At 39.7% G+C, this 27,034-nt stretch overlaps 2 protein-coding genes across 10 annotated transcripts in view; one reads left to right on the top strand and one right to left on the bottom strand.

Moving 5' to 3' along the window:
• mapk8b (mitogen-activated protein kinase 8b) overlaps positions 1 to 11,159 on the bottom strand; it is a 17,885-nt gene extending 6,726 nt beyond the window's left edge. Inside the window, exons 1-7 of one of the 3 annotated variants that reach the window (XM_077550569.1) lie at positions 10,884 to 11,159; positions 6,634 to 6,808; positions 5,291 to 5,420; positions 4,857 to 4,915; positions 3,838 to 3,976; positions 1,680 to 1,845; positions 1,054 to 1,125 (exon numbers count right to left, since the gene is read on the bottom strand). In XM_077550569.1, coding sequence (XP_077406695.1) covers positions 1,054 to 1,125; positions 1,680 to 1,845; positions 3,838 to 3,976; positions 4,857 to 4,915; positions 5,291 to 5,420; positions 6,634 to 6,755 — 688 coding nt within the window. In that variant the 5' untranslated portion in view covers positions 6,756 to 6,808; positions 10,884 to 11,159. Of the gene's footprint in view, positions 1 to 596; positions 669 to 1,053; positions 1,126 to 1,679; positions 1,846 to 3,837; positions 3,977 to 4,856; positions 4,916 to 5,290; positions 5,421 to 6,633; positions 6,809 to 10,883 lie in introns of all 3 variants that reach the window. The other 2 variants (XM_077550568.1, XM_077550570.1) reach the window with 2 other exon arrangements.
• Positions 7,299 to 27,034, top strand: frmpd2 (FERM and PDZ domain containing 2). 7 transcript variants are annotated; one of them, XM_077550559.1, is made up of 33 exons: positions 7,299 to 7,683; positions 9,491 to 9,657; positions 9,932 to 10,002; positions 12,636 to 12,745; positions 14,242 to 14,363; positions 14,438 to 14,601; positions 14,905 to 14,970; positions 15,085 to 15,264; positions 15,353 to 15,428; positions 15,497 to 15,584; positions 15,688 to 15,844; positions 15,926 to 15,997; positions 16,971 to 17,145; positions 17,246 to 17,381; positions 17,465 to 17,603; positions 17,685 to 17,837; positions 17,922 to 18,128; positions 19,071 to 19,230; positions 19,354 to 19,555; positions 19,758 to 19,858; positions 20,819 to 20,899; positions 20,987 to 21,094; positions 21,284 to 21,400; positions 22,254 to 22,432; positions 22,625 to 22,723; positions 23,095 to 23,179; positions 24,199 to 24,284; positions 24,362 to 24,554; positions 25,277 to 25,491; positions 25,575 to 25,641; positions 25,723 to 25,864; positions 25,971 to 26,049; positions 26,862 to 27,034. In XM_077550559.1, the coding sequence occupies exons 5-31, from the start codon at positions 14,243 to 14,245 to the stop codon at positions 25,761 to 25,763; spliced, it is 3,468 nt and encodes a 1,155-aa protein (XP_077406685.1). In that variant the 5' UTR covers positions 7,299 to 7,683; positions 9,491 to 9,657; positions 9,932 to 10,002; positions 12,636 to 12,745; position 14,242; the 3' UTR covers positions 25,764 to 25,864; positions 25,971 to 26,049; positions 26,862 to 27,034. The 7 variants fall into 7 exon arrangements, with proteins under 7 accessions (XP_077406685.1, XP_077406686.1, XP_077406688.1 ...); XM_077550560.1 differs by lacking the exon at positions 9,932 to 10,002; XM_077550562.1 differs by lacking the exons at positions 9,491 to 9,657; positions 9,932 to 10,002.

The raw sequence follows: 27,034 nt of genomic DNA, 5'->3' as shown, positions 1-27,034 counted from the left end.
GGGTTCAATTTATAGATGTGCAAAAAATCGTCATGATCTACTCCATGTGACTCGCTAATGCTAATTAGCGAGCTACGACTATTCATACAAAACACCTCAAGAAGAGAAGCATCTTAACGTTACTCACTGGTATATGCTCTTCCTACGCTGCAAAAAAACCCCATTTATGATGAAATAACTTGTGTTGTGACTTTCTCCTTCTACTCTCTAATGTGGCTACAACAGTGTATCAGACTGTGTGGAACCACACTGCCCCTAAGTGGCCAAATCGTTTACAACATGAACAGCGCGCTCCCAATAAAGGCACACACAAACAAGGGTAGGACAGAAAAAAAATAATTTAAATAAAATCGATTTTGGGACATTTAAAATCGATTTTGAATCATACTAAATGAGAATCGCGATTTTTTTGGCACACCCCTATTGGCTAAGCACAGTCAATAGGTTACCTTAACTGGTGGCTAATCTAAATCAATACAACAGATCAAAATGATGTAATGGAATAAAAAACTTCTTGTTGCGTGCAAAAATGTGAACAATGAGGAGAAGAAGATGACATGGTGGGGCATTTGGATGGAGGTTCGATGTAAGGATACGATCAGTGCCAGGAAACAACACACTACCCCGGACCATTTCAGCCATGATGCAGCCAACAGACCAGACATCAACTGAAAAGTGGAATGACAACCACTAAATTAGCATGCAGGACGGAAATCATAAAAAAATAAAACAATTAAATAAAAAATCCTAAAAACTTAAAAAAGCAAAAACATGAGAAGATGGAAGTATGTGATGTGCTTGCAAATGTGAGGGTTGTGGTGAGATAAAAAATGAAATACATGCACTGTAACAAAAAAAAAAAAAAAGATCAGTCATTTGGAAATAATCTAGATAATATAATCCAGGAGTGTCGACACTCGGAGTTCTTAGGAAGAGATGGATGATTACAATTGAAGGCAGTGTGTAGCTCCAATGGGGACAAAGGTCAAAGGGCAAAACAACTGTTTCTTCCATGAGTAGTTTGGGTAAAGGCTGCAAGCGCTTCAAGGATACAATCCCTTCCTGGGAAAAGGATTTTGTGGCGAACCATTTCTGCCATAATGCAGCCCACAGCCCATATATCCACTACAAGTGTGCAGCGTTAAAGGAGGGAAGAGAACCAGCAACACAAATATCAGCAGGGGAAGATTTACTTCATTGACTTTGGTCAAGGCTAAGAAAACAATCACTTGAAAAGAATTCTGAAGCAAAAGATTTGTTGGGTTCTCACAATGCTAGCTTGAAACAGACGTTATCTTATTTGTTAATACAACAAAAATGCCTTTTCAAATCCTACAATGTGCATCTATATACTTTGAATTATCTCCATATAGGATATTAAAGCTTGAATCATATATTTTTTCCCTTTTCAGAGTGCATTTTCGTCACAGTTTGTGCTGTCATTACCTACTTTTCAACCATTCGGGAATGAAAGCATCCCAACTGTATTTTATGAGAATTTGTGCCACGGGGAAGAGACTGTAACTTTGTCTTAATCAGGCTGCATGACAACAGGACAGGGCTCATAAAACATCAAGCACTTGCTGGACAGAGACAATTCTGTCCCCCCTTAACTGAGATTGGAAGAACAAGGAAACAACCCCCCCCCCCCCCCAAAATGGGCACGTTCAAGCACTCACCGTTGGCCTGGTAGCCCATGCCCAGGATGACTTCGGGGGCCCGGTAGTAACGGGTGACCACGTAAGGCGTCATGAGAAGCCCCGTGGCAGCTGTCCTGGCCAGGCCAAAGTCCAGGATCTTTAGTGTGCAATCCGACTTGACCACTATGTTACTCGGCTTCAGGTCCTGTTGGGGAAAACAACTGATTAGGATTGAACAAAAAAAAAAAAAAGATTAGAAGAAGAATATAGCAATTTCTGCTGCCATTGCATTTAGGATTGCAAGTGTAAGAGCAAAAAAAACTCACTTGAAGTGTGAAATCACTTTTTATCCTTTACGCATTTGGATAAAATCTACCAGAAAACTTTTACAAACACCTGTGAACAGTTTTAAATTGTGAAACTAAATGCTTACTTCTTTTACAGGGTTTCAATAGGCATTAACAAATATAATTTAATGGGCTTTAATTCCATTCTTAATGCAACTTAAAACTAATTTAATGCCCACGTTGTACTTCGCGCACACACGCACACACACTCAGTATATGCATATTGTCGCTGCTATGTGAAAAACACCTGTCCATTTTTTTCAATTGGGGGGGGGGGGGTAGGGTTACGATTTTGGGATACCTGCATTCAGTTTCATCTCCAAAACCTAAAAATATACACTTATTTCCATTTTTATTTTTTATTTTTAAAAATATACACTTATTTTCTTCTCTTCGTTTTTTTTAATAAGAATTTTGCGATTTTGGGATACCTGCATTCAGTTTCATCCCCAAAACATAAAATAAATAATAATAAAATAAAAAAATAATAATAAAAATTATTTCCATTTTTGTTATTTTTGTTTACATTTTTAAAAATATACACTCCTTTCCATTTTTGTCTTCTTTTTTTTTTACATTTAAAAAAATATACACTTATTTCCATTTTTCACATTTTTATGCTTTTAAGATGAAATTGAATGCAGACATTCCAAAAATGTAAAAATCTAAAAAATATATATATTAAAAAAAAAAGGGGGGGGGGGGATGGACACACGTGTTTTTCACTTAGCAGCGACAATATACTGTTTATATTAGGGCTGTCAGTCGATTACAAATTTTCATCGTAATTGCATGATTTCCATGATTAATTCGTAATTAATCGCAAAATAATTGCATGTTATATCAGTTTTTCATACTCATCATTATGAAAACTCATACTCAGTGGACAAATATGATTACCAAATACAAATATAGTAGCATCTTTTAGTTCATTGATACAGTAATTTTATAGTTCATAAAGTTACTTGAAGTTAAAAAGATATACTAAACAGTTAAAAGAAGTGTGAAACTAAGTCAGATTTGCGGTGCAGTGATTCTCTGCCACTAGGTGGCATTAGTGTTTCATGTTGGATATTGGCGACAGGAACAGTGCAATTTTCTTTTAGAATTCAGAGCAATTGATATTTGGAACATGAAGCAACTGGTGGACTTCTGGCCATTTTGTACATTATTTGTAAATAGTCACCAGTCCCCGCCAAATACATACTTTTTTCCAACCACATTTATTATTGCTAAATTGTGTTATAGTGACTCCTTTGCACGTTGTGTGTGAAATAAAGCAAGAACAACAATGTAAGGAATAAGTGGTTAAGAAAAAAGATGGATGGATAGGCTTTTTAATACCATTTTAATTTTAGCTAAATCCATTTTATGACATTTAATGCTTTTTAATGATCAGCGTATACCCGGTTTTAAATATCTAATCACATGTAAGTCGGGTCTATTCAGTTAGCATTGAGCCATGGTATAGTGAATCTTGATTAAGATTAATTCTTAAAAATAGGAATTACATAGTCAAATGTGTGGCCATGAGTCATGTTGCATCTGTTTACCTAGTCAAGGCTTTGCGTGCCAAGACGTGCCAGTGTGAGTGAGGCTGGTTTTCTCTGCCTGTGGCTCAATTAGTTCTGCTTGGCAAAGCAAGAGGCTTCTCTGCTGCTTCTTCAATGCGGGTGATTGACGTGCATTTGTCACAAGCGGATTTTTTTCTTCTTCTGTCGCTTCAAGGTGAACTCAAGTGTGTTCCAACAACTTGTATATGGCAACTACTTAAAACTCAGGTATTTCTTAGCGAAAGGTAAAAATTGTATTTTTATTTTTTTTGAATCCATGTGTGTGTGTGAACTGACCCTATGAATGATTCCAGCCGCATGCAAGTGTTTGATTCCGCACAACATCTGGTAGAGCAAGTAGGACAGCCTCTCGTGGTCCAGCTCCATCTGAATCACCTGGCAGAGGTTGGCGTCCATCAACTCCATAACTAGATATCTACAAAGACATTCAGATTTTTTGTGACTGTATTCATTAAAACAAAATTCTTTCAACTGGGGGGAAAAAGTCACATAAAAAATATAGAACCTTAACAGCCTTGTTAAATTGATATTTTTGCCACAAACATAACACTTGCATCCCATGGCATTTAAGAACTGACACAAAATTCGCATTTTCATAAATAATGACATAAATATTATCTGACAGCTGTTATGTCACTGTTTACAAAATGGTGTCAGGAGCTTTTAGATTTTTAATTGAATCCCAACGGCATCGCTCACGTCAAGGCTCATTATTTGTGTCCAGAAGAAGTAACAGACAAAATCAACGGGTCATTAAAAAGTCAAAGACTGACTTAGCACAAAAGTGCAGAATCCACATACGCAACGAAATTGAATTTGACGCATACAAATGGCGGGCTACTCTTTCATCCTGGAACTTATTCTGCAACCCTCCAGCTACCATTTGTTCAGCTTCCTTTTGAGCTCCAATCAGGCAGAAACGAGAAACACAAACGCACGATGAGCCATGCACACAATCCTACTCCAACGGGATGATCATGACACACTGCGGTATATTCAATCATTCCATTCCACATCTTGGTAGTTTGTTTATATGTCAAGAACGGTTTAATATTGAAATGTGTTCCACACTCATTTTGATTGAACAACAAACATAACACACCATCTTCGTCTGATTTTCAATTCGACTGAAAAATGTCAATTCTAACATCTTACAGGCCAACTAGAGATTCATCGGAACTCTCTAAGCGCCTATAAATGTCAGCAAATATAATCCAAGCCCCCTCGTGTGCTCCCCCCTGCATTGATAGACGCGTGCAATGAGTGAGCCGAGCTAATAACTGTGTTATACTCACACATCTTGGAACTCCTCCAGTGTCTTCTGTGGTGTGAATACATTTAATAGACCAATTATCTGTCAAAAAAAAAAAAAAAGGAGGTTATTACTCTGCACTAGCCGGATAAGCGTTATGAAATGACAACATGACAGCCACCACAATCCTGACAATGCCGGCGGTTCATGTGAAAGGTTGCAGCTGCCTGAGCTATTATCAATAGCAGCAGGAGATTTCATTTCCGCGTGCGGGAAGCAGAGTGATAAATACGAGACATCAAACCTCTGATCCGCAGTTAGTCATTGTTAATTAAGCATTTTAGACCATTTTAGGAATGCAAGAGTGAGGTGTCAGCAGAATGATCCATTCTCTCCCCCCTTCTGTATATATTTGAATATATGGTGTATTTGAATTTATATGGAAATCAAGTCTGTCAAACAAACAAAAAAACTTACATTCTTGTGGTTGACACATTTCATGAGCACCAATTCCCTGTAGGCTCGTTTTGCATGCGTTTGATTCTGAAAGGGTCTGCTCAGCTTTTTGATGGCGACGTTCCTCTCCAAGTTGTGGTCGTAAGAGGAACTGAAGTGAAAATGCAAAGCGAAGGAGTCAGGCACGGGCAAATTCATGGCAAAGTCATATCAAGGGTGCTTTGTGGCTCAGAGGTTTAAAGTTTACAACAGCTCACATTTTTACTGGATCCTGTCTTATTCGTAAACATACGCATTATTGTCAAACAAGCATCCTAAAAGGCAATAAATGAATTGTATCTTTCTAATTGTACGGAGTATACTGCAAGGTTTCCCCCAGTGCTTTACAGGCCTGGCGGGCCGCCTGCTAACTTCCATATTAGATTAACCCGACAAGCTCCCCAAACTGATTATGTCAGCTAAAAGGTTGAAACGCATAGTTCTCATAATTTGGGATAGACCAATTATCGGCGCCAATATTCAGCATTTTGACCAGGGTTTTTCCTATGTACAAAATTCAGTGGCGGCCACCTCCAGCCTGAGCCGCTGATATCGCTCAACACAGCGCTCCAGCTGTGTTGATTGAGCTCGGCAGCAACGTATTTTAACTGCAGTTGCAGTGTTGAGCCATTATGGTGGCGCTATATCAACAGCAGTTCAGCGGAAAGACTTGAAGCAACAACTGTTTTTTTGTTTTTTGTTTTTTTTACTTTAATGTACCGAAGAAGAAACAGATCATGGAGAAACGTTGCACACGTCCATTTCCTGGTTGTGAGGCAGAAGGTCAAAAAGTCGCCAAAGTATAAGCACAGTATATACAATAAAAATAATAGTGTTTTACAACAACGCTGAACTATATTTACAATTTAATATCTGCTAGTGGATGAATTTTTAATGATTGTAGTTTTTTAAAAAATGGCAAAAATTAATGGCAACTTTGTAATTTATAATTTCTAGTCCCTGATCGTAAAATGGTTGCAGAGGGGCGGTTGATAATGATATAGGTCACCGCCGCAAGTACCGATACCTTAAAATAAGACTGGTATTGGCACTGATACCGTTACCTGGTATCGGTAGTCACCCATCATAGTCAGGATCGTACCACCTCTGCCTCATATTGAGACAATATTTTCCCATTTAGTGAAAATGAACATCGGCTCCAAATATCGGTTATCGACATCTTTGACTACTAATAATCGGTATCGGCCCTAAAAAAAACATATCGTACTATCTCTACTCCTAATGTTCAGCGCCTTTTTAAGGATCAATTTAGAACCAGGTCAGACCGCCAATAAAAGAAAAAGTTAAAAATAGACGTGACTCACCAGACAATTCCTTGTGCTCCGGATCCAATGGGTCTGAGGTTCTGGTAGCGCTTTAAAACCATAAAAGTTGAGTCGCCCACATCTATACTGTAGTATTCCTTTTCACGCTTGTTGCGGTTCATGGTTTTGCCTTGGACTACGGCTGAGCATCCAAGTGGAGGATGACACTCAAAACCTGCAGAGAGCAGACACAACCAAAATAAAAATGTAGTAGGGAAGAACATTATCTTTAATTCTATATTGTCAACAAGTTTAAACAATAAAAAAAAAAGGAAAATCGTCATATGAATAATATAATTTTACAATCTTGATCTGAAATGTGCTTTTATTGATCCTTCAGTTTATTCATTTATTACATGTACATTATATATTTGGCAATAGCAAAGATGGGGGTTGAATTGCTAGCCAAGAAACGGTCAAAGTGCTATATAAAATACTGCTTCATGGTATGATCTCCCATTATGTGTAAAGTCAATTACGGTTATTAGCAGTGTGGCCTACAATTGTAAATCAAGCTCTTAAACGCAATCATATACAGGCAGAAAGTCAAGAAAATGAAACTGGGCAGAAAATGAGGACGAGCAGTAGCCTTTGAAACATCATAAAAGCATGTCAGCGCTGTGAATGCACTGCATGTAAAGCTCAAGACAATGAATGGTGCAATGGGATAGGCAGAGGACGAGTGGAAGCAGGAAGCTGGCTCTCATGCCGACTCCAAAAGAGAACAATCATTAGAGGGATTTGGATCATTGTGCTGAAGAGAGTGGCAAGACTATGATAGCTGGATGTTTCTCCGGCCATGACTCGAGCTGATCTTCATTTCCGTGACTACCAACCAACCCTCCTTTCAGCGCCAATTAGCTTTCAAACATCCATTGTATTTTCGATTTACTCTATTTGTCCCCCTTGGTCAAGTTCACGACAGACTATTAACTGTGCTTTCATGTGTACGACTTTTGGCTTGCTCTTGCATGATTTGCTCGCACAGTTGTTATGCCTAAAAGACACAACCACCAGCCTATTTCTATCCAAGCTTGGGACCAGAATTGAGTGAGTATTGGCAAATTACTGTACTGGCGTTCGGTACTTTAAATACGTACAATCCAGTTGGCTTCAGTACAGCAACAAAACAACCTATATTCACTATAGGAAAACTCAGAAACCTCGAAGTAGCTCCGGAGTATAAGTTGTACTTTTGCGGGAAATTTTGTTTACAAAAACGAGACCAAGAACAGCATAGCTTGGACTCGCACCCAAAATCCCTGCACATTTGAAAAAAACATTCAGAGCGCGCACTGCTTCACTCCGACTATTCAGAAACTTAAGAGCATTCTTCAAAAAATGTGCCGTTTAGTTAGTCAGAGTGTCCCAAAGAGGAGTGCCCGAACCCATCCATCCATCCATCCATTTTCTTTACCGCTTGTCCTCACAAGGGTTGCGGGGGTTGCTGGAGCCTATCCCAGCTGGCTTCGGGCAGTAGGCGGGGTAAACCCTGAACTGGTTGCCAGCCAATTGCAGGGCACACAGAGACAAACAATCATACACACAATCACACCTCTGGACAATTTGGAGTGTCCAATCAACCTGCCATGCATGTTTTTGGAATGTGGGAGGAAACCGGAGTACCCGGAGAAAACCCACGCAAGCACGGGGAGAACATGCAAACTCCACCCAGGAATGCTTATTGCACCTTTTGGTGCAGTAAATCCTTTGTTTTGGTATAAGGAAGCCGCATGCTAAAATAGCTATGTCCCACATTCGTTGCCATGACGATTTTCCTTCTTCTACTTCCTTTTGACAGTTGACAAATACTTTTACCCAAATAAAAATCTGCGATAGAGTGACTCCGCAATAAATGAACCGCGAAGTAGTGAGGGATCACCGTATTAGCGACAGTGGAAAGAAGATCGTGGTAACGCACAGAAAGTCACCTTGATTAGGGTACGAGGATTTTAGGTTCCAGTCCGATCTCTAATTCTAAGATATACATGTGGCACCTGAGTATAGATTTGCACTACCAGCCAAAAAACTATGAAAATAAGTCTAATTTATAGAGTCTAATTTATTTTAAGTCCGAAAAATACAAAAGTCATTTTTTGCAGAGTATACAAAATATATATGCCTGTGACTATTGTTATGTCATCTGTCTACTTGTGTTTCGGTAGGATTTGGATTCAAATATCAGTTTTTTTAAAGGCTTACAAATACCCAAATTCTCTTGTTTGTTGCATTATGTTAGCATTAACAGCATGTGCTTCAGCTAAATACACAACATGCAATTTTCTTTGTTTCACATAAACTAGGAGAGGTAATGAATAGCTTGAAGCAAGCACTGTGTTTTAAATTGTTCACTATCTGCTGCTTGTTGTAAACTTATGCCGTCATTCAGTGCCCATAACTACAATTTCAGCTCGCAGCTCAAGACCAAAACATATCAGCCGAGGGACGGCTTGTATGTCGAAAAACTTCTAAATCTAGGTACCAATGTGTTATCTTTGTAAATAACAAATATTTGATCCAGTCAAGGACTGTATGTCCATGTTAAAATTGCAGCATGCCATCTTGTTTGTCTCCTCTAAATCCTGCTTGCGACTTCCTACTCAGCTTTGCCTCCTCCTTTTCTTTGAACTCTTATCATAACACCCCCCCCCCACCCCCCCTAACAGACTGCAAAGTGGCCAGGCAGCCCACAGGTACCCCTTCTGATGAGTCCATCACCACCTCAGACATCCTATCTCAAAGTCAAACGTGTCACATCATTAATCGTTTCCAAACATTCTAATCGTGCGCCTGTCAAGTGGAGCGGGCATTTAAGAAAATCAATGAATGATAATAGGCTGAATTAATTTCCATTTAGGTGACCAAACGGCATAAGTGGGGCTCAGAGGTCAACAACAATCTATCGCTATTTGTACAGCAGGAAGATTTGACAGTTGCTTTACAAGTTTCTAAGCAAACCTTGCAGCCTTCAATCAATCATCATCGTTTCCTAAATGATGTTTCGGACAACCAGACTGAGACAAGGTAGGACAATTAGTTCTAATACGTATTCATTTTAAACAGATGAGCTCTTACTGTTGATTGGGCCAAATACTAGTCAAAGTCCACACAGACAAGTCTTGCCATGTTGATAATGCTGCCACTGGTAAACAAGCCATGCTCTTATCTAAATCAATAGCTCGAGGCACAACTACACTTAACATGAACACTACTGCAATATCAAAAATACAGTCAAAAAGGCAAAAGTCATTCAGATAGTTATGTCAAAATAAGATATGTACACCTTTTCCCGCTACAGGTTACACCTCTACTTACCGTACACTTTGAAGATAGGATATCAAGATTTGAAACGGGACCATTGTGGTGCATGTAGGTACATGTATTGGCAAAAATTATGCGTGGAATGTATCAATTCAAATTGAATGATGGGTGCATTCCGGAATCTTGGGTGAGTGTCTTGAGATAGCAGCTACGTGCTGCAATCTGGGCTGCCTTTTACATTACAATGTGGCGTCTACATTAAACAACTTACTTTGTATGTATAAATTAAATGTTCAAGGGGTGGAGCTGAGGTGACAGAAACATTATCTCAGTGATAGTACGACCAATTTGAGTAGAAGTAGCAGCAATGGTACGTCAGAGCAATGCAACTACAAAGATTACTGACTTGCAAAAACAGTTTCAGTGAGTGAACCATCCATTGTTGTAAATTACTGCAGCAAAAGAATCAAGCTGCATTATGCAACTGCCAAATGCGGATGGATATTCAAATGCATTTCGCAGGTCATGCGGCGAGGTCATTTAATTTACATACAAAGTCTGGTAATTATACTGGAAATATTTAACATCAATTATATCCAATTTACACTACATTAAATGTCAAAATGATCATTTTAAAGCAATTTGGCTATTGAGTGTAAAGTGTGTACATTTGTTGACGGACAGCTCTTTGTAGGGAGTCCATAGCATTAGTTCAACATTGTTTCTATACACAAATGTTCATATTTTGTGGTTACTATGCAACCGAAAGAGAAAAACAGTAGTATGTTTCAGTAGCTGCTCTGCCTGGTTGCCATGTACCAGTTAGGCCAGACCTGTCCTTATCTGCTGTAGCGGCGTGCGTAGCAAACACCTATTTACGGTCCCAAACGTGACCCAAATTTGGCAGTAGCCGTCCCCATGCCCCAACTGTTGACAATAACACCGCTAACACGCTTTATAGGTGAAAAATAACCCGACGTCGAGCTCACCTCTCTCCGGATAATTCCAACAGTGTCGACCCGCAGTCGCCGTTCGCTCGCTGCTCGCCGGAGACACAACCTGGGCGGTTTTGGACACAAAACAAGGCTTAAATCCTTCCTCGGAGACACTTTGGGTGGCCCTCAAACTAACAGGCCGGGGTCCCGGCAGTATACATGTGTGGCTCGGGGGTAACCTAATCTTTGAGCTTCCGTGACACAAGCAGTTTCTGCCATTTCATACCGACGTCGGCGGAACCTTGCGACGTTTCCTCAGCTGCACAATGAGGACCAGGGTGGGACGTTCAAGAGAGCCTGCGCGTTACCGGTTGCTGCTAAGAAGCGGAAGCGGAAATGACGACTATGCAAAAGTTTGCAACACGCTGCATTCAAGAAAACGATGGCGTTGATTTCGAACAGTATTCGTTTGGCTTCTGCAAAGGCGATTTTCTAATTATTTCACACGAAAAATCATACATAGAAGAACACGATTTTTTTTACTTTTATTTTTGTGTTCTAACGCCAAGCAAAAATCTCACAAAACGTACCAAAATAGGCTAACCCATGATTTCGTTTTAATTTACTCCAAAAGGTTATTCTCATCTTAAAATGTGGGCCTGTTTAGGTGAACACAAATATACTGCTCAAAAAACAATTAAGGAAACACTTAATTTTACACTTTTACACATTTAACACTTAAAAACACTTTAATTTTCAAAACAATTAATTAATAACATTTTTTTTTTTTAAACAGTGCATATTAGGCAGTCAAGCGTATGAACTGAAACAATACAAGTTGTTGGAGTAGCCAAAAAATTGAAGTAAAGTAAACTTCGTTTAGAATAGTATGACTCAACTTGAAATCAGCCCTACGAAAATAATTACTTGAGTAGTTGGGAAGCACTATTTTACTTCAACTCAATATATCAAAAACAACAATAAAAAAATAAAACGTGTAACATGTTATTAAATGTCCAACTTTGTGAATGCAATGCTTAATCTTGAAGATTTGTCTTTTTCAATAAAGTCAATGATTAAATAGCATAACATTGGTAACAAGGAAAGAAACTAGAGAGAAGCTTAGATTACAAAGAATATGTATGTGATGAATCACGATTTAACATTGTTTTTGGTTCTGTGTATTTGTAATTGTCACACCATTTCACTTTTTCTTTCTACTTTTCTAGGGCTACAAAGTGTGTCAGTAAAGTTCCTAGACTGTAAACAAACTATGAGTTTTCCTCCTCAGTGTGGTCCAGATGGTCAACCAACCTATCTAAAAAGAGATTCTGCATTCATTTGCTTCCTACAGTGTGCGAGAAGATGCTAGAGTTGTGGCAGGACAAGTCGAGGCTGCGTCACCATGACAACCTTGCAATGCCCTGAGCATCTCACAGTTCCTGGCAGAAAAGCGCATCGGCGAGCTGTGGCAGCCTGCCATTTGAAAAGCTTCTTTTGTGACACACCTCGTATAATTGACAGAGACCCTCTCTTGTGCTTGAAATGGTTCATTAACACAGTGCTGCCTTCATTGGATTGGCCCTTCACTTGCCCTAGCTGCCATTAGCTTGTCCGTCAAATCCAATTATGTGCTTAGGTCCCCGGTCTAAAAATAGTCGAAAATGGCAGAAAACACACAATCAACAAGTCACTAGTTGTGAGTGCAGAGGAAATGGTATCTGTGGTCTTTGGTCTCTGCGAAGACAATTGATCTGTCATGAGGAAATGATGACGATGATGATCGGTAACAAGCTGCCATGACAGATGGGGACCTGGCGACGAAGGAGAGGTGGATGATATGGCAGCGGGGGACGTGTAAGAGAAAGGATTACATTCACAAGGCGGATGTCTGAGGGAAATTAAAGGGAATAAAGGTAAGCTACATTACATGTAAACAAATAGCTATCACATCTAAACGTGATTAAAAGACCACCAAAAATACAGCACACTTGCTCCACCGTGGCGCAGAATAAATAATAGCGTCTAACGGTATAATTTCTTTACTATAGATACAACTTTTTGTGATCAACAATGTAATTCTTCATTGTTTCAACTACTTTTTTTCTCACACAAACACGGAAGAAAAGGCGTGGTAATCTTCACCAAAACAGGTGGACATTTATTCCAACAATTTAGCAAATAATTTGAATGCAGCAATGTGAAATAAGTATCTAGTTGTAATGAGAAGTTGGTCATGCATTTACATGGATTGTTCAGGGCTGATTTATAGTGAAGAGGGACACATCCAGGCACAGCGCCAGGATTTTTATTTTTTATATATCTCCTGGGGCTCCTTTTGGGGGTAGAGGAGGGTGTTGACCGATATGTGGGGGGGACTGAGAAAATAATCGATTTTCATCACTTAACTTTTTTCTTCTTCGTTTTAAGTTTAAACAAATTTTGCCAAATAATATTCAACAAAAAACAAAACACAGGTGACCAAAGGCAACATTTTTAGCCATATGTGCTATTACATTTAGTACTCTCCCCCCCCCAACTCACAGAGGGTACAGGTTCAGTACAAGCAAGGAAGCCGGGATTGGATTAGAACAGAATGGCTACTTCCGGAAGGGCTCTGAGGTCTGCAGACTCGGGTCAATTAGCAGATCCAGAGTTCAAAGCAAACACGGTAAAGCAGCAATTGGCTGTTGTGCTGCACGTAAATGGAATAAATTGGAAACAGAAGCGAAGTTAGCCCAAAGTCAGTGTAAATACTTTTAAATTCAGGTTAAGAACTTAGGGTTTTTTCTCCCCATATACAACCAAAACTGATCATCATTCAGTGACAGAGAATGACAACTATTTAGACTCAAACTCTTAACTATGTGTCATTCAAAGTCTTTATTGAAGCTAACATACGTTTTTGGAATGTGACAAAAGTTGCAATATTTCACCCCTAAATGACTCATTCACTCCCAGCCATTTTCACTGAAGCAACCCCCTTTGCTCCCTGCTGGTTTACTGGATTTTGACAGATTTTGCAAGGCCCACACAATATTGTATTATATTGCTATTAAAAACATGGAACCAAAAGAAAGATTAGTCTCTTCCTTTAAAAAAAAAAAGTATATTTCTATCTGTTTCTGTTTTGCAGCAACTAGCATTAGAATATAGCTAAGTTTCATAATTACTCACAAATCTGTTTAAAACAGTGGAGAAAATAGCTCTTTGCAACATGGCACTGGTTGATCTCTTATACTTTGCTGCCACCTGCCGGCCGTTTTTGTCTTCACGTTCTCTTATCGGCCTATAGATCTAAATCTGGTTTGTTTGTTAGATATTGATTACTGGCTGATATTTAGAGAAATTGAAGGGTTTTGTGAATCCCGTAACAGGTTGCTGACATGCAGCTCTGTTTTCTTTCCATAAGGATGGGTACCTTTGTGACCCTGGCAGAGGTGCTGGAGGCCAGAGGTTCACCACTAGATGAGGATGAGGTCTGGTGTCTGCTGCTTGTCACCACCGAGGCCTTACTGGATGTTTCCAAGAAAGGTAATTAGCCTTTTGCAAACTCCCGCCAATGATTCACCTGTTATCCCTAACAGTTTCTGCTACGTTCCGTTTAGGCTCTGGAAACATGTGCAGTGTCCTCAGCCCAGGCTCGGTGCTGCTGTCCGCTAATGGGCGTTTGGCCTTCAAGAGCTGTGGGCGAAATGATGATGTGGCCTCCTTCGTGGCTCCTGAAGTCATTCAGGGTCACGCTGCCTCCACAAGAACCACAGCTGAAAAGGTTGTAAAAGTGAACTAGTAGAGACCAAAGGTCAGATCAGATCTCTACCATACAATTTGATGGTATTTTTACATTTGACTACTTTTCTATTAAAAGCAAGAAACACCAATGATATCTAAAGTAGTAACAGTCCAAAGTAGGGTTGATAGTTCATGAGCATTGCTCAGCCAGGAGCGATTTTCAATGACTAGAGTTCGCGGTGGGCCCCCACAACTTTGAACGTGATCGATTTTAGCAAATTGATGGCTAGATCATTGTAAGGGCAAAGTTAGGATAAAAATTTCTTTCCCTACTTTCCCACAGACACTGGTGTACTCACTTGGTATGACTTTTTACTGGTGCGTGGATTATCAGCTACCTCAAAACCAGGTACTTTCACTGCCAATGACGGGTAAAGACGTCAAAGATCCATTTTTACAGCTGGTGAGAATTGATCAACCCTTTCTCAACAAATCTTCCTGTGACCCCGTTCCCCCGCCCCAGCCTGTCCAGCTTAGTGCAGAGCTGGAGGGTTTACTCTTGAGCATGTGTGAGGACACAGTAGTGAGGCGGATAGACCTGATGACGGTGCTAGAGACCTGCGAGCTTCACCACAAGACCTTTTTGCTACATCCGGCCGAGCGGCTTGTCAAGCAGCTGGTAGAAGACACCTACAGAAACTCGGTTAGACAACCAACCACACGTTGATTTGGCCATGTTGGTTTCCGCTGTTTTTTTTTTTTTAACGACGGCACAAATATCCCTGTGATAGGTAGATCCTGTGTCAGTGACAGAAAATGGATCCCTGCTTTGTGATCGCAGTCAGATCATCAGAGACAAGTTACACAGTAAGAAAAGTGGTTGTATTATGTGCGACAAAAAAAACAACCTTACTCAGTACTGGATTGTATTTCAGGGCGTTCTTTTTGTAACTCGACATGGATGACAAAAAAGAAGATCTCCAGAACATTCTCAGGAGCATCCTATACACCTGAGTCCACAGGGTATGAAATGATGTTATGCATCTCATTTCAGATATTTCAAACTTTGGTTAGTAGATCTGAGGAGTGACAGATTTAAGAGAATGATGAAGTCATTCCCGCTTAGGATCCCCTCGGGATGTCGACGCACTGAGAGTAATGGGAGCTGGCAGCAGTTCAATCGCACTGTCTGTAGCCCCTACCTGGATGGAGGTCGACGTGCTAACTCTAGATTTCTCACGCGGTTTGAGTCCACAATGAGTTTGAATGAGAAGAAGATGAAGGTGAGGAAAATTCATATTGCGAAATTAGTATCATTCAAAATAAACTGCTAATAGTAGATTCCATTTTGTCATTTGTTGTAGGAAATGGGTCCAGAGTTTATTAGAATGTCGGATGAGCCTGTGGTTGTCTTAGAGCTGCCTGGATCCATTTTGGTGAGAACCCAAATTATTTCATTATCATTTTTTTATATAGCTAAAGGATCATAATTAACTCACTTGTTCCCAATAACGTATAAATACGTTCTATTTTAAATATTACCATGCTCCCAAACACGTATGTATACGTTTTTGTTCTTCATTTTTTTAATGATAGAGCATACAGAAGGCTTTGATGCATTCTCTGAAGTGAAGAGAATGCTTGAAGCAATGGTAGTTATTACAAAAACGGCCAGCAGGTGGCAGCAGAGTATAAGAGCTCAACCAGGGCCATGTTGCAAAAAGCTCTTTCCCCCACTGTTTTAAGCCGATTTGAGAATAATGATGAAACTTAGCTATATTGTGATGCTAATTGCTGCAAAACAGAAACAGATAGAAATATACTTTTTTTCCTGATGAAAGAAGAGACTCTAATCTTTCTTTTAGTAGGTTCCATGTTTTTATAGCAATACAACACAATATTCTGTGGGCCTTGCAAAATTAGTCAAAATCCAGTAAAACAGCCGGGAGTCAAGGGAATTGCTTCAGTGAAAATAGCTGGGAGTGAATGAGTTGTTCCGCAACTGATTGTTGAATGACCCTGGCATGCATCCATCTCATAATGTATATAGTCAAAGTCCTGCTCTTTATTTGGATAGTAATTGGATGATCCAACCAATCCAAAATGGTTTACTCCATAGGTCTCAAACTCCAGTCCCCGAGGGCCACCGTCCTGCAGGTTTTAGAAGTTTCCATCCTCCAACACACCTGATTCAAAGTATCAGCTCATCAGCAAGCTCTGCAGAACTTGATGTGTTGGAGGAGGAAAACCTCTAAAACATGCGACCTCGAGGACCTGAATCTGAGAGTTCAGGTCTAATCGAACCATCAAATGGAAGAACCAAAAGCTCAACAAGGTGTCTTGTAATATTACCTCTCATCTAGAAAATCACTTTCATTCTTTCTTCCATTTTGTCTTTTCATGGCATAGTCAAAAAAAGGGAAATCTTCCACCACGCAGAGAGAACTGACTGTGGTGATGCCAAACGGTCAGAACATAGCCATCAAATGTGAGGTGAAATCCAGAGGCGGAGACGTGTTTGATATGATTGTCGCTCACGCCAACCTGGTGGAACACTTTTACTTCGGCCTTGCTTACATTGATGGTAAATTCGCAATTGCACCCACTGATATATTTCAAGGATATGACAAATCAGATGACGTATCATCCTAATTAAATATTTCCTTTTCTTTGTCTCTCGTCAGATAACGAGTTTTTCTTTGTGGACAACGATACCAAGATTTCCAAAGTTGCTCCGGATAGCTGGAAGAAAGTGCCTTCAACCACCTTTGTCCTTTTCTTCAGGGTCAAATTCTTTGTCAATGACATTTCTACTATTTTGTAAGTATTTTTGCAACCTAGTTATCACCCCCAGAATGACCCTTTGTTAGAAATAGAAGTGATCCCGAATCACCTGTTATCAGGCACAAGCAGACCCACCACCAGTACTACCTCCAACTCAGAAAAGACCTCTTAGACGACAGATTGTCCTGCCATGAAGAGACTGCTCTGTACCTCGGAGCTCTGGCCTTGCAGACAGAATATGGGGACTGCATGCCTGAGGTTTGGAGTAACATTGAATGTGAAGTACTTTAAGTACATTTCAATTGGATAATTAGATTACAAAGATCATGTGTTTTTCAGGTGTATGGTAGAAACTACTATCGCCCTGATCAATATGTCCCCAAAAGTGTCATCGAAAAACGTGCCTTGCCATGTATTCTTGGAGAATTGCAACGGCTCCATACAAACAACGGCCAGATGCTCACGGATGAATCAGAACTTGAGTTTCTCAAGGTAACAACTTTTTTTTTTTTTTATTACAAATCCTTCATTTCTATATACTGTACACATTCGGTAATTGATTTTACTCAACAACAGACTTTGGTACCGATCATGCAGGTGTGTCTGCAGTTGCCTGAATACGGTGTCCTGTTCCACCGTGTGACACGTGAAAAAAAGCCAGTAGAAGGAGAAATTATCCTTGGAGTTTGTGCCAAAGGCGTTATTGTCTACGAGGTGAAAGACGGCTGCCGAAGCACGAGCCAGACTTTTTATTGGAGGGAGACAGAAACGATATCCTCCAATGTGAGTTGAATGGTTAACCAAAATTATCTAACTAATGGTTTCTTCTTCTAGCTCAGGGGTCTGCAACCTGCGACTCTGGAGATACATGTGGCTCTTTAGCCCCTCTCCAGTGAGTCCCTGTGGAACCCTTAAAAAAAAAAAATATATATATATATATATATATATATATTTATTTATTTATTTATTTTTGGACATATTTATTTTTATTTTTTTAGATAAATGTTATTTAAATTATTCATGATTTTACATAAAAAAAATAGTAATTAAATATTCACAAATTGTCAGAGTACAAATTAAATCAGAAAAATGGTAGATGAGAGTTTTTAAAAATTACCTGAAAATGTCCAAAAAGTGACCATAAAATGTCCGAACAGGAAGAGCAAAAGCAGAAAATCACCATAAAATGGCAATGAAATTTGCCAAAAATGTTAAAGAATTGAATGTAATTGCAGAAAAGAAAACGTTCAAAAAGTAATTATAAAATGTCCAAAAACAAAAGAAGAAATCCCGAAAATTACCATGAAATGTCTACAGAATTTTGATAGGAAAAAAGGCAAAAAAAAAATTGGCAAAAAGTAGCCATAAAATATCCAAAAAGGAAGCAGAGGCAGAAAATTACTGTAACATGTCCATAAAATTGCCACACAAAAAAATGTCAGAAGGCAGAAGTCTAAAAACTGCAACAACCCAAAAAAAATCCCAAAACAGAAGATGAATGGTAGAAGGAAATTAATCTTATTGGATGCTTTATATTTTTCTGTTATGGTGCAGTTCTCATTAGCTCTTGGGCTTCTGGTACATTAGACTGACACAACCCAGACAGAGTTTTTTGTTATGTATTTGGCCTAAAATGGCTTTTTTGACAATAAAAGGTTGCTGACCCCTGTTCCAGCTTTCTTAACTAATCCTGTAAAAAAAAAAAAAATCTTTATATTCTTCCAGAGGCATAGATTTGTAATAGAGTGCAGGGCCAGTAAGAAGAAGCACACCTTCATCACAGAGACGTCAAAGATAGCCAAATACCTGTGCAATCTCTGCTCATCACAGCACAAATTCAACAATGAAATGAATTCTCGTCAGCTCAGTCACAGCATGGCCTCAGGTCAGTTAACGCGCTTCATTTCTCAATGCGGTTCTATGACGCATTCTTTCTTTTTAGTCCCCAAGACTGCAAACATTATCAGAGAATTAAAACTATGCATACTTTTGTTGTATTTGTCTCTAGATGAGAACATCCCTCAATACGCAACAGCTTGCCGGACTCAAAACAGCCGGTTCAAGTCAATCATAGGTTCGGAGACACCACAGGATGACAGCGGTCTGACCACTCCTCAACACGAGGAGTCCCTGACAAGGCTTTGTGAGGATGTTGCGGCTAGGATCGAGGCCCGCTTTAAACAGCAGCGCCAGAGCCTTTATGAACAAAGGTACATAATCATCAGTTTCCTCCATTCACCAGTTTGGTCTTCAACTTTATGTCCTGGTCTAAAAGTACAATTAACTCATACACTGCCAGCTCAGTTAAAATTGAACTTTGACATCTATAACCGTCAATGGCAGTGAATGAGTTAACTTTGAATGTTAAGGCCTGTGCTGTTAGACTGACCAATATGAGACGTCTCATTGCAGCACATGCTCTAGCAGTCAGTGCGGAAGCACTGGCATGCGGTCTCCAGCCTGTTCTCAGAAAAGCGGATCCGAAGCTCCTTTAAGCTCACCAGCAGCCGGAGGTACGACCAGTCAGTCACGTGTACAGTCACTTCCAGTTAGTCTAGTCAACTTCAGTTTGTATTAGTCATCATTTCGCCAACGAAAACTAAACAAAAATAATTTTGTCAACACACATTTTTCACCGGACCAAAGACTAGACTAGACTAAAACCCTCATTAATAAACAATAACTGGGACTAAATCAGTATGTATTTCCGTCGACTCATGAAGACTTCATATATTAAAAAAAATGGACATTTTAGTTCATGAAAAAAACCGAGATGGAAATGATATGATTTTGTAAAATCTTGTCTCTGCTAATCTGTCACTGTTATACCGTCATGTGACACACACAGTGACACACCCCCTTTCAATCTGCAGCTAGCGTGTGCAACATGCACGGACACATGGGACAGACGGGGGGGGGGGGGGGGGGGGGGGGGGGGATTCAGGGTGAACAGTTAAAAAAAAAGAAAATTATAGTATAACGTAACATTAATCCAACAGTTTATAACGTTCCAACAATAATGTTAATCTGACAGCTAACTAATGCTGTCTGATTTACTAGCTTGTAGCATGGAACTTTAGTAGCCACTTGTTGATATACTGTAATTGTGTGTCAAGTTGTTTTTCATCAAAAAGATGAGAGAAAATGTTATGTGAAATAGTTTTAGATTTCAAATGTTCAAAATTATCTGACCAAAATTTCAGGGGTAAAATGATTCTCCTGACTAAAACTAGACTAAAACGTTGACAGTTTTTGTTGACTAAAACCAGACAAATAAAATGATGTTTTCTTGGACTAAAATGCTAGATTTATAGTTGACTAAAATGGACTAAATAAAAACGGGATGAGGTTGACGATGTTAAAAGCTAGCAAGCATGATAGAATCTGGACTAAAACTGAGCCTAAATTTAAAAATGGTTATCCCTAGTTTGTATAACCGTATTTTCCTAAGTGTAGATTTCTATGTCCCACAGAAACTCCAACTAAACAAAGGCCATCGTCAGAAAGAGAAGTCCTGTGTGTTTCTCTTAAGAAAGACCCGAAGCTTGGCCTTGGTAAGATGTGACTTGGGAAGTTTGTTCCTTTCTGATTGATCGAAAGCTCTCTCACCCTTGTGAAATCCAAATCATGTGTTCATGCAGGCATCATGATTGTGGGAGAAGACACGGTGGGACGTTATGATCTGGGCATTTTTATTGCATCTGTAGTACCTGGTGGACCTGCTGATAAGGATGGACGTATACGAGCAGGTACAGAATCCAAGTGAATCTTCCAAGCCCCAAACCGCTCTGGACTACAAAGACATTTTAAATATAGTTTCTGGCTGTTATGTATGATCTTGTTTGGCCATAGAGCATATTGGAGGGTCTATTATGAACTGTATTCTGCATAATGTCGCTTTGGTAGAAACCGAAATGATGGTGACCTTTTTCCCTTAGGTGGTCGCCTGATCTCTCTGAACCACATCAGCTTGGAGGGCGCCACCTTTAGCGAGGCAGCGGAGGTCATGCAGAGCAGCCCGGAGGAGGTGCAGCTCATTATCTCACAGCCAAAAGGTGCTGTGTGTGCGTGTGTGAGGTCAACGTACTTCAGATAATAAATTCAGAAGTTAGCAATATGCACTTAATGGCCATGTAGGACCCTCACAATATTTTGCACTTACCACAGAAAATTTTGTTGAGTACATTTTACTCTATATAGAGTCTATTTCATAGGTGTCCAACTCCGGTCCTCGAGGGGCCTGAGTCCTGCAGGTTTTGGAGGTTTTTCCCTCTTCCAACACAAGCTGATTCCAATCAGCAGGATCGTCATCAGGCTTATGCCGAGCTTGCTGATGAGCTGATCATATATCAGCTGTGTTGGAGAAGGGAAACATCCAAAACCTGCAGGATTCGGGCCCTTGAGGACCGGAGTTTGACACCTATGGTCCCACTCTAAACATTTACACTTGGAAGAGAGTAAGTTTATTTATTTAATTATTTTTACTGTGTACGAGAGGATTGGCCTATCGCCTATCCCATGACAAAAACCTACCTGTAATAAAGTTTTTTTCACTCACAAATTTTAGAAGGATTTTTTTTTAGTAGGCCTACATTTAATTAGTTTATTTAAAAAAAAACATTACACAAGGGTTGAAGAACAAACTCACGACCTTCAGCTTGGGAGACGGCCACTATACCACCTGAGCTTTGCCACTCCTGTGTTTGCTGATATCTAAAAGGAGACCAAAAACAAAACACAAAAATATTTTACTCTCTTTCAAGTGTAAATTTGACTCTGTTTAGAGTGGGACCAAATAGACTATTTTTAGAGTACAGTAAAATGTACTCTAAAAATAGTCAATACAAAATTTACTGTGTTTCCTATGAAATAACTTTACTACAAACCTCTGTTTATTTTTATTCTCAGCCCCCCAAACTCCAAACACTCTGCGGCCTTCTGCATTGAGAAATTACGAGTCGCAAAGTACGCTGATGGCGTCCGGACAGCCAGGAGACAGCCTGGATGAGATTGTCTCGGTCATGATGGAGCCAAAGACCGGCAACAGACTTCACCCTCCCCAAGAAGTCCGGATCCTAAACGTGCAGGTATGACAACAATTGAAGTGTACATACTTTAAACGCCCCTAATAAGGTTAATCCCCTTATTTTGGCTGTACAATGGAAACAATCGTGCTTGACAAGAGATCAACATTCGAGCTTTACTTTTATGGTATTTATTGGATCTGAAACACAACTTGGGAGATAACATTCATAACAACAGCTTTGTGTCACTTTAAGGACGGCTGTTCACTTCCTTCCTCTCTGAACTGTGTGAGGTCGGAGGAGAACATAGTGAAGCTCAAGAAAGTTGCCGGAAGCCTCGGCATCAGCATCACTGTGAGTTTGCAAAGTGTTTTTCTGAGAAAGTGCGGGTTAGAGTGCAGACTAGCTGAATGAATTTGAGAATATATTGTTAGCATAGCACTATATAGTTTAAGAGATTGACCTCAATGATTACACAGAAAATGAATGACCTGCAGTCCAGTTAAGCAGACTACCTTTAGTTTACGAAGAAAGAAGCACGAGTCATCCCCAGGAGTGGGTCACAAACTCTGCTTGACACCATCTCATTAACATTCGCGGTCCAATAGAATTAGTGACATTTGTCTTGTTGTTACACCAAACCTACTGATTTAGCCAACTATCAGTGTTGCAGCAATACTTGCACTATTGATTGAATTAATGCAAGACAAAATACTATCATTCAGGATGGTGTCAACTCGAATGGCGGAATCTACATCAAGAGCCTCGTTCCAGGAGGGTCTGCTGAGAGAGACGGGCGCATTCATGCAGGTATAGCCAAGTAATCAGAGTCGATATGCTAATTGCATTTTGAAACCGTACTACCAATTATGTGACCTGTTGCATTCAGGTGAAACTGTAAAACTCACGATAGGCATTGAATTGATGTCTATATGGTGTTCCACTACTGCATTGCGGTTTATTCAAAGGATGGCTTAGCGCACGTGTAGTGGTGTGTTCAGACATTTTTGCATGTCTACAGAATGTGAAAAGTGGACATTTTTGGGGGACTGTTATCATCTGTATGTAAATCTTCCAAAAAAAAAACTGCTTTGCAATGTCCAGGGATACTCAAAGTTCGCAGACTCCTTCTAGGGGTACGTGAAAGAATCACTGAATGAGAATGGTCAGGTCACTGGGATAAACAAGCTAGCTAAAAACAAGTTAGCAAATTGGCCCCCCAATTTTTTTCATCCAGTGCAGTACAATTGTACGGAAGAGGATTAGGGCCAGTGAAGAGAAAAACAAAGGTTGGCAGGATTCTGACTTCATTCTCAGAATTCTGACTTTAATTTCAAAATACTGACTTCACTTTAAAGTCAGAATTTTAAGATTAAAAATCAAAATTCTGAGAAAAAAGTAATTTTGAGATTAAAATCAGAATTTTCCCTTCAAAGTCAGAATTCTGAGAATAAAGTCAGATTTCTCACTTTAAAGTTATAATTCTGAGATTAGAGTCAGATTTCTGATTTAAGAATCAGAATTCTGAGATTAAAGTCAGAATTCTCACTTTAAAGTCAGAATTCTCACTTTAAAGTCAGAATTGTGAGAATAAAGTCAGAATCCTGCCAACCTTTTTCACTTGCCCTTCACTGGCAATAATCCTTACGTACATTTTTTAAGTACAGTTGTTACATTTAATTTTTAAATATATTTGCATTTAACTGTTTTAATATAAACAGTTTTTATTTTCCAAGCATTTATTTTGGTTATTTATTCATTTAAATTACATGTAATATATTTTATTTGAAAAAGTTGGATACTATTTTTTGTTTTGTTTTCTGTTCCAGGTGATAGGATATTAGAGGTTGATGGGATTCGTTTTCAAGGTGTCACCTATGAACAGGCCGTGGAATGTCTGTGCAAAACTGGGGAGGTAAGTGCAACATATGACTGATCGTTCTAGTTGAGGGAGATACTGATGGAAATCCCCCCCCCCCCTTTGTTTTCAAGATGGTGACTTTGGTTGTGGAGAGTGCGCCCATGAGCTTTCCACGAGTATCTCTGAGCGACTACACTGATAGCCGTGAACCCACCCATAACATCGATGCAGGCAGGCGGCTCGAAATCAACAGCGCCTCGTCTATAAGAACCCCTTCACACATATTCTGTGAACGGCCCAGGGACTACAACTTCATTACTGACGGTATTTTCACTTCCTATTTACTCAAAGCAGTTGTCACGAAGACGAGTGTTTTAAAAGCAAACTCATCTGACTGCATGAAGATGAACTTTCACACACTTCCTCTTCTTGATCTTCCTTTCTGACCCCGACCTTCTTATCCCTCTGGCCTTCCTTATCCTCGGGTCTGCCATCCCTCCTGCTTAGCATAGAGAGTAGATCATTTTCTAAGAAACGAGTGAGTTCTGCGAATTTTACCTGTGGCCAATTCAGTTCCTTATCTGTCACCTGCTTACTGATGGAGTCCTTTTTTTTTTTTTTTAATCTTGCTTTCAATGTGTCTCCAAAAGCTGGGACGACACGCAAGTAATGATTTCTTTACTTTGAAATTGTCATTTAAAATTAACTCATTCAGTGCCATTGATGGCTATGCACGTCAAAGATCCAAATGTGATTTAAAAAATCGTTAACACTACTTCTTAGCTTATTTTAGCTCAACTAGTGGCGCTTCCCGCAAGATCAGCAAAAATCTAAATAAATAAAAAAAAATCGGCCAGTTTTTGCCCATTTTAAAAGAGCTAATCGCAGACTAATTAATCAGTCAAGCCCTATTAAGTACACGTAACAGTCGTGGTCATGGTAAGAGTCGTTCCACAATCCCAATTGTATATGTAGTCGTGTTAAGTTTGACGTTCTTCTCTCATCTTCCCCCCGTCTCCATTCCCCCCTCACCAAACCCCGGCCAGAAAATACGCAAGAGGTGACTCTGACTAAGACCGCCAACGGTCTGGGCTTCAGCTTCATTATGTGTGAACTGGACCCGCCCACTCCGGACTTTGGCAGCCTGATCCGGATCAAGCAGCTTTTCCCCGACCAACCGGCCCAACTGAGTGGCAGGATCAATGAGGGAGATGTACTTTTGGCCATCAATGGCCAGTCGCTCAAGGAGCTGTCTTATCCAGTATGTGGATTAGGCTTTTAAATTTGGAAGTTCACCTCTAGCTGAACTCTGTTCAAACAATGTTTACAATCTTTTTTTTCTAGAAAGTACTGAAGTTGTTCAAGACATCAGGCCCTGAAGTCCGATTGACGCTCAGTAGGCCTTCACCAGGTATTTAAACACACTTTTTTTTTGTGGGCTTTGGCAGGCACTCTTTTTACATTTTTGTTTCTCACTTTGTGTTTTCTACAGGGATCCTTCCGTCAATCCATCATTTTACAGGAGGAACATGAGTCAGTCATTTGTCACACAGCAGCAACCAACAACAATTACAAGGCAAGTCTCTGCATCCCGATCAGACGGAAGTGAGATACGAAGAGCCTTCGGCTTACAGGTCAGTAGGATGGTGACTCATTTTGTTTTTGAGCGCTCGAGGGATGATGGCTCTGTCTCATTTTAAAATAAAATCTGGAAAAAAATATGTTATTTTATGTTCCCAGCATACTAAACAGATGAACTGACTGCAGATGAATCATGGGTGTCAGTAGTTTGTTTGTGGAGAGAAGAACCAAAGTAAAGGTGAGTAACGCAACACTTCTATTTTTGCTCCCATTTTTTATTAACTCAAAGATCAAAAAAAAAAAATCCATATACACAATATCATCATTTCTCTCAAATATTGTTCACGAACCAGTCCAAATCTGTGATAGTGAGCACTTCTCCTTTGCCGAGATAATCCATTTCACCTCACGTGTGCCATATCAAGATGCTGATTAGACACCATGATTAGTGCACAGGTGTGCCTTAGACTGCCCACAATAAAAGGCCACTCTGAAAGGTGCAGTTTTGTTTTATTTGGGGGGACTCAGAAAACCAGTCTGAGTGAACACAACTGCACCTTTCAGAGTGGCCTTTTATCGTGGGCAGTCTAAGGCACACCTGTGCACTAATCATGGTGTATAATCGGCATCATGATATGACACACCAAGGAGAAGTGCTCACTATCACATATTCAGACTGGTTTGTGAACAATATTTGAGAAATGGTGATATTTTGTCTAAGGTAAAAGTATTAGATATTTGAGGTCATTTTGTAAAAAAAATGGGAGCAAAAACAAAAGTGTTGCATTTATATTTTTGTTGAGTATATTTGAGACTTGAGTAGAATACCTGAATGTTCACTCCTTATTGTAGATTTGTTGGGTTTCTTATGTATAAGCTATAACCAGCCAATCATGGAGCAAACTGGGTTGATGAGAACAATTACAAAGCATCTACCACTAGGTGGCAGACTTGTGCTTAAAATAGTCAGATTCCCCTTCAACGGTTCAATGTTATTTCACCCACTAGCTATCAAGTACTGATGCAGGCATTTTTCCTTTTCTTCCACAGGCAACTGGAATATTGTAAACCAAAAGAAGACTCGGCAATTCCAGTCTTTTAAGGATAAAGAATACTGTGGGTTTTCCTTCTCTGTATGTATCATGTATCAAACCTTTTAATATGTTTGGCATTTTGTTTGTGGAACCTATTTTCTCTCCAAAATAAAACCACCCAAACTAGAA

This window comes from Vanacampus margaritifer, chromosome 18 (genome assembly GCF_051991255.1).
Source record: "Vanacampus margaritifer isolate UIUO_Vmar chromosome 18, RoL_Vmar_1.0, whole genome shotgun sequence".
Lineage (NCBI taxonomy): Eukaryota > Metazoa > Chordata > Actinopteri > Syngnathiformes > Syngnathidae > Vanacampus > Vanacampus margaritifer.
Note: the sequence above shows the minus strand (reverse complement) of the source record. Positions and strands in the feature narration are given on the sequence as shown.